This window comes from Durio zibethinus, unplaced genomic scaffold (assembly GCF_047325235.1).
Source record: "Durio zibethinus cultivar Kanyao isolate XHJ-2024 unplaced genomic scaffold, ASM4732523v1 HiC_scaffold_2, whole genome shotgun sequence".
Classification (NCBI taxonomy): domain Eukaryota; kingdom Viridiplantae; phylum Streptophyta; class Magnoliopsida; order Malvales; family Malvaceae; genus Durio; species Durio zibethinus.
The window spans coordinates 943,704-953,703 of record NW_028323043.1 but is presented as its reverse complement, the minus strand read 5'-3'; the positions used below and the strand labels follow the sequence as shown (position 1 = coordinate 953,703).

General features: G+C 34.7%; 1 protein-coding gene and 3 non-coding genes across 4 annotated transcripts in view; 2 read left to right on the top strand and 2 right to left on the bottom strand.

Annotated features, from left to right (window-relative positions):
- TRNAT-GGU (transfer RNA threonine (anticodon GGU)) overlaps positions 1–68 on the bottom strand; it is a 72-nt gene extending 4 nt beyond the window's left edge. Inside the window, exon 1 of the tRNA in view lies at positions 1–68. This exon is cut by the window's left edge and continues 4 nt beyond it. This is a non-coding gene — a tRNA (tRNA-Thr).
- A 1,025-nt stretch (positions 69–1,093) lies between these two features.
- TRNAY-GUA (transfer RNA tyrosine (anticodon GUA)) lies at positions 1,094–1,177 on the top strand. Its single transcript has one exon. It is a non-coding gene; the product is annotated as a tRNA-Tyr (tRNA).
- Positions 1,178–4,105: 2,928 nt separating this feature from the next.
- On the bottom strand, positions 4,106–4,177 carry TRNAC-GCA (transfer RNA cysteine (anticodon GCA)). Its single transcript has one exon. It is a non-coding gene; the product is annotated as a tRNA-Cys (tRNA).
- Positions 4,178–6,352: 2,175 nt separating this feature from the next.
- LOC149505666 (DNA-directed RNA polymerase subunit beta') overlaps positions 6,353–10,000 on the top strand; it is a 7,602-nt gene continuing 3,954 nt past the window's right edge. The window contains exons 1-2 of the mRNA XM_089757914.1: positions 6,353–9,112; positions 9,890–10,000. The exon at positions 9,890–10,000 is cut by the window's right edge and continues 3,954 nt beyond it. Coding sequence (XP_089614040.1) covers positions 8,660–9,112; positions 9,890–10,000 — 564 coding nt within the window. The 5' untranslated portion in view covers positions 6,353–8,659. The remainder of the gene's footprint in view (positions 9,113–9,889) is intronic.

The following is a 10,000-nucleotide window of genomic DNA, read 5'->3' as shown; positions in this document are numbered from 1 at the left end:
CCTTATCGGATTTGAACCGATGACTTACGCCTTACCATGGCGTTACTCTACCACTGAGTTAAAAGGGCCGTTCGATTCAATTACTGAATGAATCGATAAGATCTATTTATATATATATATATAAGTATAAGTTATATATATATAAGTATATGCAGTAGACTCATAGTGGCTAGTAGCTCATTCAGGAATGAGAATTCTAATTTACTTAACGTGTAGAGGGTAAAATGGGTTTATTGATATTGGATTTGATAAATATCAATGCAATGAATTGTTTCAAGGCCGATCATAATTGGCTTATCAGAACAGAACGAAATTCATTTATTTGATTTGATTAATAGATGTACCTTAGCAATTCGACATGGATCCAATATATTTTATCGAAACATGTGATGAAGAGATTTGCTTTGTCCACCGAACCCAATTTTTAGAAAAAAAAAAAAACACACATAATTTTCGATAACTTCTTGCTCCCTCTTCCCAAAATTCCAGATTTACTTTTTGTTAATTTCCTGGCTTAGTGTGAGATAGAAATACGCCTGTCTCGTCTTAATCTTAATAATGAGTGAATCAATGAATGAAAGTGGAAGAAATGAAGAATGAAAGTGGAAGAAATGAAGTTTAACTCCCCTTTTTATGTTTATGTCAGACCAATCACTTCCCGAAAGGATCTTATACTTTGTATTATTAATATAATCTAGTTTCTTTTTATAATATCGATTTATATAATATAATAATATAATAGATTGAATTTATCTAATTTATTTCTATATCTAATTTATTTCTATATAGAATAGAGTGGCGATTCAAATGAATGATTTATGAGTATAAATCATGAATCAAAAATGGAAAATCATAAAAGATGGAAAAAGCTTTCGGATCTAGTCATATCATTCCATTATATTGACAATTTCAAAAAACTGTTCATACTATGAGCATAGTATGATGTCGGTCAGGCAAATATGCCCCCATCGTCTAGCGGTTCAGGACATCTCTCTTTCAAGGAGGCAGCGGGGATTCGACTTCCCCTGGGGGTAGGGTACTACGAAAGGAAGTTGATCATGGATTATCAATAAACCTATAATTGATTCTTCCTGGGTCGATGCCCGAGCGGTTAATGGGGACGGACTGTAAATTCGTTGGCAATATGTCTACGCTGGTTCAAATCCAGCTCGGCCCAATAATTCGCTGATCCGCCATAACATAAAATGCCCATTTTTTTGTATTTTGTTTTCCAGAAAAGCCAAACAAAAAAATTAGGGAAGAATAAAAAAAGTCCAATTTTCTGATATATCCATCCCTACCGCTATTTGTTTTTTATTTGTTCTATTTATTTGTTCCCATAAATTCTGACCTTGATAATGATCTAGATTCATATCAGGATCATTAAGTATAAAGTTTAATGAAAAGAAAGAGTAAAGTAAAGAAAAAAGACTCTTTTTTTTTTTTCATTTTAAAATTGATTATCGATCGATTTGGCAATAACGAAAGGATTACTAGTAACTAGTAATCCGCGTTGCTCTCACTAAAGCGCATACCCGTATGGATATCAATATATCACTCGCGCCTTTGTTTGTTACAACACGGCGATTCGAATCTAAAATTTAAATAGAAAATGGCTTGAATGAAATCATAAGAATATCTATGCTGTACACTTTTCTTTATTGCCCTGGGATTGTAGTTCAATTGGTCAGAGCACCGCCCTGTCAAGGCGGAAGCTGCGGGTTCGAGCCCCGTCAGTCCCGACGGATACAATAAAAAAAAAATACATCAATTGATCCCTCCATTTTCTGTGAAAGGGAATACAAATGAAAGAATTTCATTCCCAAGGATAGCCTTTTTTATTTATTTTTTCCTTTCCATTTTTTGTTGGGGTTTATTTGTAAACTATTTGTAAACGGTGAAAGTGGAAAAGCAGTCAGATGATACATCATCAGATGATTGTACAAGGAAGGCGGTAGATTATCGAAAAGAAAGAGTGGAAAAGAATATATAGAAATAAAGGAAAGGAATTCTTTTGATTGGGCCAGGAATCCAATTTTGTATTCGGTGTGGATAAAAGAGCTTCCTATGTTATACTATTCAATTCTCGACGGTGAATCGATTTGATAGCTTAGATATTGTTATTCATGATATTGATCCGATTCGATGTCATTGAAATGTAAGTCATCGCATTGAATTTACAAGCGACAAATTTATCATCTCTATGGGATTAAATCCCGAGTTATTGCGAAGTAAAAAAAACAATGAAATTATGGAAGTAAATATTCTCGCATTTATTGCTACAGCGCTGTTCATTCTAGTTCCTACCGCCTTTTTACTTATAATATACGTAAAAACTGTCAGTCAAAGTGATTAATTTGAATGAAACTTGACTTTTTATCAAGGATTTAAGAAAAAAAGGATTCCAATTTCACGTCTTAAATAAATTAAATAAAATGAATGGACTAGAATCAGCAGTATCCTATCAAACTCGATAGTATGGTAGAAAAAAAATATGAATCTTTCTACCATACTATCCATATCTATTATTGTAATGTATAAAGATACAAGCTTAATATAGATGAATCTACAATATGTATCTTCATACATGTCGATATCAATTAAATATATGTAATGAAATATATGTAATGTACATAGTATCTCAATTTTATTTCTTCGCTTGATCTATTTTATTTGTGTTGATTTCAATCAATCTGAAATAATTGAAAGGCAAGTCTTACGATTTTCTAATTCTTTCATTTCATGGAACCGATTTTTAATTTAACTTCTTTTCTTTGATCCATGATATGAAATGAGTCAATAAAGCATGGCATAAATAAAATTCCTAAAATAATAAATAAAACAGGGGGTAAGTGTGCAATATGTGACTACACTAAGGCAAGATCTTATTAAATAAAAGAACTACTTTTTTTCTCTTTGAACAGTAACAGTAAAGAGGGAAGGAAATAAAAACAAACAAATACAGAAAAAAAAAAGGGGGGGGGGTTCCTTGTCCCTCATTGTCCATATATAACTCTGGTAAGAGCTGGTTCATCAAAATAGAAAATTTAGGAAGAATTCTTTTTTTTTTTTAATAAATTGCCTATCATCCGTATCCCTTTTACTTTCGAAATACGAACATGGGAATTATTGAAATGTTTGTTTGATTTTGATTGAAAGGGTATTATTCATAGAATACATTACTCCACTAGAATCCAAGAATTTCGAAATGAAGACTAATAAAATAGTTAAAAAGGCTTTGCAAAACGATCTAGAAAACAATTGATACGGTTTGATTCCTCAACCCAATTAGAAGTACCCCTAGAGTCCACTTCTTCCCCATACTACGAGTGAAAGGGAAAATGTAAAGACTACCATTAAAGCAGCCCAAGCAAGACTTACTATATCCATGTGTATTATGTCCCCTAATTTCTATGAATATGAAACAAATAGGAAGGAATTTTTCCATTATTGTTCACTAATAATAGTGGAATTACCGGTGCAGAGTCAAAAGGAAAAGGGAATTCTGACACACCACCGTTGATGAAACACTTCAATAAATCCGCTTATAACAAGTTCTTATATGATTTCTAGTAAAATCGAGAACCATTAAGCACAAGCAAAATACGCAGTAACACTTTTGGAAGTATCAAAAGAATGTTACTCACATGTAGCAATAATAAGACTTCTTCTTTCTTTTGGTGTCCCTTATTAAGTAAAAGCCAATTATCCATCCAATCTAATATTGATTGGATGCCTGAACACTCAGAGACTTTCATCAGTCTGTATACAAAGTATCTTCCAACCCTTCTACAACCATTCATTAGTTAATTAAACACTCCCGTTATCCAATCTAATTCAAGACTCCGATAGTAGCCCCTCTATTAGTAGGGGAGGGGCTACCATATCAAGATTTACTCATTCCCTTCCACTACTCTAGTTTTTCCTTGAATCCTAGACGTAAGGATTTACAACACTTTAGAAAACAAAACCTCCGGAAGTTTATAATCAAGTTTATAATCAAGAAAGTATCAAGAGTCCTTTTCTTACACTTGTTTTTGCCGGAGAAAATTGGTCGAGTTATATCAGCAAAACAGAATATAGGATTTCGCGTTTTTTGTTGATCAGGCGACACCCGGATTTGAACTGGGGAATAAGGGATTTGCAGTCCCCCGCCTTACCGCTCGGCCATGTCGCCAAAAGGCTACAAACAAAAAAATGAGAGTATCCCCTTTTTATTTTTAGATTGGATCCATACCTTCAATTGGTTATAGTATCTCAAGACACACAATATCTAAAAACAAAAACTTTCCCTTTCTTTTTTCTTTTCTATTGAAAAAGAAAATGTGGATTCTCAGTTACAAAAGTAAAAATGCAGGACAAAAAAATTGGAACCATTAACTATTAACTATTGACGGCAAATTTATGGACGATTCTTCTTCACTTGTCTTTCTCTAATGGTATAAGAAAATAAAAATGGATACATAACTAATTAGTATTGATTTTTTTTTTCAATTTTTCAATTCAATAAAAAAACTTTCTTAATTTCAATTATAAATTATATAATTATAAATTATATTATAATAATATAACAGCAATTATGAGTCTATGTAAACCCCCGAACATAAGTTGTTACACAGCTCTAGTTATCTAATGAGGTATTTTATCTATCTAGATATGATGTCCATAGGGAATCAGCAAGAAATTATCGTGTTTCAATTTTTCATTGAATAGATTAAAATTAAAGAAAAAATAGAATTTTTGATAGAGCACGCCATGTGTTGTCTCCACTAGAGAGCTATAATGGAATAAAAAGAAAAGAGGAAAGACATATATAAATAGAAATGCTATATCTGCATATGTTTAATAAATACAAGCCCTCTTTTCGTACGCACTTCAATCATATTCTAAATATTCTACTAAAAAATAAAAAACTAAAAAATGGGTAAAAACATCTCTCTTCTCTGCGAATCATTTTTTGAACAGAACAATGGAATCTATGAAAAAATTAAGTGCTAGAAAAATCAACTCTCTCTCCGATATATATTTTATGATTATTTTGTCTTTATCTCAACGAACAGATCAAATCAGGAATTCATTTCATTTTTCTGGTATTCAATCGGATTGGAATATGGAATATCATAATAATGGTAGAAATTGAATTATTATTTTTTTTTTTGATATTCTATACAAAACTCCATAAGGCTAAATGGCATTTATCAATTCTTTTATGTAGCTGTTTGTTATAAATATAAATTAAAATTTGAGTATAATTTTTCTTCTTCCGTTCATACGCATTTCATACATTCCATATATATTATATGGTATATGGAGTTAGATAAAATTTCATGTGATTCAGTAAACAGAATAGAAATTCAATTCCATCATTATTAGATCGATTCATATGATTCGATGAAGAATGAGAAAAGAATGGGATTTTTTTGATAAATGGGAAATTCAAAATGCTCGGGAATGAAAATGGGGAAATGTATACAATACCTGGGTTGAATCAGATACAATTTGAAGGATTTTGTGGGTTCATGGATCGGGGCTTAACAGAAGAACTTGATAAGTTTCCAAAAATTGAAGATACAGATCAAGAAATTGAATTTCAATTATTTGTGGAAACATATCAATTGGTGGAACCGTTGATAAAAGAAAGGGATGCTGTATATGAATCACTCACATATTCTTCTAAATTATATGTATCCGCAGGATTAATTTTGAAAACCAGTAAGGATATGCAAGAACAAACAATTTTTATTGGAAACATTCCTTTAATGAACTCCCTCGGAACTTCTATAGTAAATGGAATATACAGAATTGTGATCAATCAAATATTGCAAAGCCCCGGTATCTATTATCGATCAGAATTGGATCCTAACGGAATTTCGGTCTATACTGGTACCATAATATCAGATTGGGGGGGGAGGTTCGAATTAGAGATTGATAGAAAAGCAAGGATATGGGCTCGTGTAAGTAGGAAACAGAAAATATCTATTCTAGTTCTATCATCAGCTATGGGTTCGAATCTAAGAGAAATTCTAGAGAATGTTTGCTACCCTGAAATTTTCTTGTCTTTCCTGACCGATAAGGAAAAAAAAAAAATTGGGTCAAAAGAAAATGCCATTTTGGAGTTTTATCAACAATTTTCTTGTGTAGGCGGGGATCCGGTATTTTCTGAATCCTTGTGTAAGGAATTACAAAAGAAATTCTTTCAGCAAAGATGTGAATTAGGAAGGATTGGTCGACGAAATATGAACCAGAGACTGAATCTTAATATACCTCAGAACAATACATTTTTGTTACCGCGAGATATATTGGCAGCTGCGGATCATTTGATTGGAATGAAATTTGGAATGGGTACACTTGACGATATGAATCATTTGAAAAATAAGCGTATTCGTTCTGTAGCGGATCTCTTACAAGATCAATTCGGATTGGCTCTGGTTCGTTTAGAAAATGTAGTTAGAGGAACTATATGCGGAGCAATTAGGCATAAATTGATACCGACTCCTCAGAATTTGGTAACTTCGACTCCATTAACAACCACTTATGAATCCTTTTTCGGATTACACCCATTGTCTCAAGTTTTGGATCGAACAAATCCATTGACACAAATAGTTCATGGGAGAAAATTGAGTTATTTGGGCCCCGGAGGATTGACCGGGCGAACTGCTAATTTTCGGATACGAGATATCCATCCTAGTTACTATGGACGCATTTGCCCAATTGACACGTCTGAAGGAATCAATGTTGGACTTATTGGATCCTTAGCAATTCATGCCAGGATTGGTCGTTGGGGGTCTCTAGAAAGTCCATTTTATAAAATATTTGAGAGATCAAAAAAAGCACAGATGCTTTATTTATCCCCAAGTCGAGATGAATATTATATGGTAGCGGCAGGAAATTCTTTGGCCTTGAATCAGGGTATTCAGGAAGAACAGGTTGTTCCGGCTCGATACCGCCAAGAATTCCTGACTATTGCATGGGAACAAGTTCATCTTCGAAGTATTTTTCCTTTTCAATATTTTTCTATGGGAGCTTCCCTCATTCCTTTTATCGAGCATAATGACGCGAATCGGGCTTTAATGAGTTCTAATATGCAACGCCAAGCAGTTCCGCTTTCGCGTTCCGAGAAGTGCATTGTTGGAACTGGGTTGGAACGCCAATTGGCTCTAGATTCAGGGGTTCCCGCTATAGCCGATCAAGAGGGAAAGATCATTTCTACCGATACTGACAAGATTATTTTATCGGGTAATGGGGATACTCTAAGCATTCCATTAGTTATGTATCAACGTTCCAACAAAAATACTTGTATGCATCAAACTCCCCGGGTTCAGCGGGGTAAATGCATTAAAAAGGGACAGATTTTAGCGGATGGTGCCGCTACGGTTGGTGGCGAACTCGCTTTGGGCAAAAACGTATTAGTAGCTTATATGCCATGGGAAGGTTACAATTTTGAGGATGCGGTACTCATTAGCGAGCGTCTAGTATATGAAGATATTTATACTTCTTTTCACATACGAAAATATGAAATTCAGACTCATGTGACAAGCCAAGGTCCTGAAAGAATCACTAACGAAATATCGCACCTAGAAGCCCATTTACTCCGCAATTTAGACAAAAATGGAATTGTGATGCTGGGATCTTGGGTGGAGACGGGCGATATTTTAGTAGGTAAATTAACGCCTCAGGTGGCGAAAGAATCATCATATGCTCCAGAAGATAGATTATTACGGGCCATACTTGGGATTCAGGTATCCACTTCAAAGGAAACTTGTCTAAAATTACCTATAGGTGGGAGGGGTCGAGTCATCGATGTGAGATGGATCCAGAAAAAAGGGGGTTCTAGTTATAATCCGGAAACGATTCGTGTATATATTTCACAGAAACGCGAAATGAAAGTAGGCGATAAAGTAGCCGGAAGACATGGAAATAAGGGTATCATTTCCAAAATTTTACCTAGACAGGATATGCCTTATTTGCAAGACGGAAGACCTGTTGATATGGTCTTCAACCCATTAGGAGTCCCTTCACGAATGAATGTGGGACAGATATTTGAATGCTCGCTTGGGTTAGCAGGGAGTCTACTAGATAGACATTATCGAATAGCACCGTTTGATGAGAGATATGAACAAGAGGCTTCGAGAAAACTAGTGTTTTCCGAATTATATGAAGCCGGTAAGCAAACAGCGAATCCATGGGTATTTGAACCCGAGTATCCAGGAAAAAGCAGACTATTTGATGGAAGAACGGGGGACCCTTTTGAACAACCTGTTATAATAGGAAAACCTTATATCTTGAAATTAATTCATCAAGTTGATGATAAAATACATGGGCGTTCCAGTGGACATTATACACTTGTTACACAACAACCACTTAGAGGAAGGTCCAAGCAAGGAGGACAACGGGTAGGAGAAATGGAGGTTTGGGCTCTAGAGGGATTTGGTGTTGCTCATATTTTACAAGAAATGCTTACTTATAAATCTGATCATATTAGAGCTCGCCAAGAAGTACTTGGTACTATGATCATTGGAGGAACAATACCTAAACCTGAAAATGCTCCAGAATCTTTTCGATTGCTCGTCCGAGAATTACGATCTTTGGCTCTGGAACTGAATCATTTCCTTGTATCTGAGAAGAACTTCCAGATTAATAGGAAGGAAGCTTAATCGGAATGAATCAGAATTTGTCTTCTATGATCGACCGATATAAACATCAACAACTCCGAATTGGCTCAGTTTCTCCCCAACAAATAAGTGCTTGGGCCAATAAAATCCTACCTAATGGAGAAACCGTTGGAGAGGTGACAAAACCCTATACTTTTCATTACAAAACCAATAAACCGGAAAAGGATGGATTATTTTGTGAAAGAATTTTTGGACCTATAAAAAGTGGAATTTGCGCTTGTGGAAATTATCGAGTAATTGGAAATGAAAAGCAGGGCCCTAAATTTTGTGAACAATGCGGAGTTGAATTTGTTGATTATCGGATACGAAGATATCAAATGGGATACATAAAACTGGCATGTCCAGTAACTCATGTATGGTATTTGAAACGTCGTCCTAGTTATATCGCCAATCTTTTAGATAAACCTCTTAAAGAATTAGAGGGTCTAGTATACTGCGATGTGTGATTTGATCGAAATTATGATTTTACCGATTAGCAATGAGAAACTGTCATCCCATTCAATCGAATTGGGATGCCCTGGATCTGACATGACATGTCTCTTGGGAGGAGTAACATGAAGCTCAGAATTATGGGTGTATTCAATACTCCCAAATAAAAAGGGAATTGGTCTATGGTCGAGTCAGTAAAAATAAATAAATAGGAATTTTGAGTTGTACCTCGTGAAAAAAAAAGACTTCTTTCTTTTGTGGAATTAACCATTCTCATTTCTTTTAGTTCTTTTAGAAAGAAATGAAATTATGTTCAAGTAAACAAATATGTCATGGTTGCAGGAGTCTATACATCGCATATAGGCTTAGGCTTTAAGTTAAGGGCATCGTGGTATAACCGTCGAGGTAAGGTAAGGCAGGACCTAAGAGATCGAATGGAAGGGTACATAGACAAGTAAATCCCTTATGACACTCCTTTAATTTAAGAGGATTCATCATTCGAGGGGAAGTAGACTACTCAAGAATTTCACATTTCATTTATGTCCTAATTTCGAATTGAATAAAGAATTAAGAAAATATAAATCAATAAAAGAAGAATGAATCAATGAAATGTTTCTTTGGAACTTGAGTAAAGAGTAGACCTTTTTTTGGGGGGGGTTCTAGAATTTGAAAGCGAGAACTCCTTTCTTTATCTTTATTTGGTGTAACTACTTGAGCCGGATGAGAGGAAACTCTCATGTCCGATTTTGAGGGGGGGGGGGAGAGATCCTGTAGGGCCCTATCCTAATTTTGCTTTTGCTAGGCCCATCGCTAAAAAACCTACTTTCTTACGATTACGAGGTTCATTCGAATATGAAATTCAATCCTGGAAATACAGTATCCCACTTTTTTTTACTACC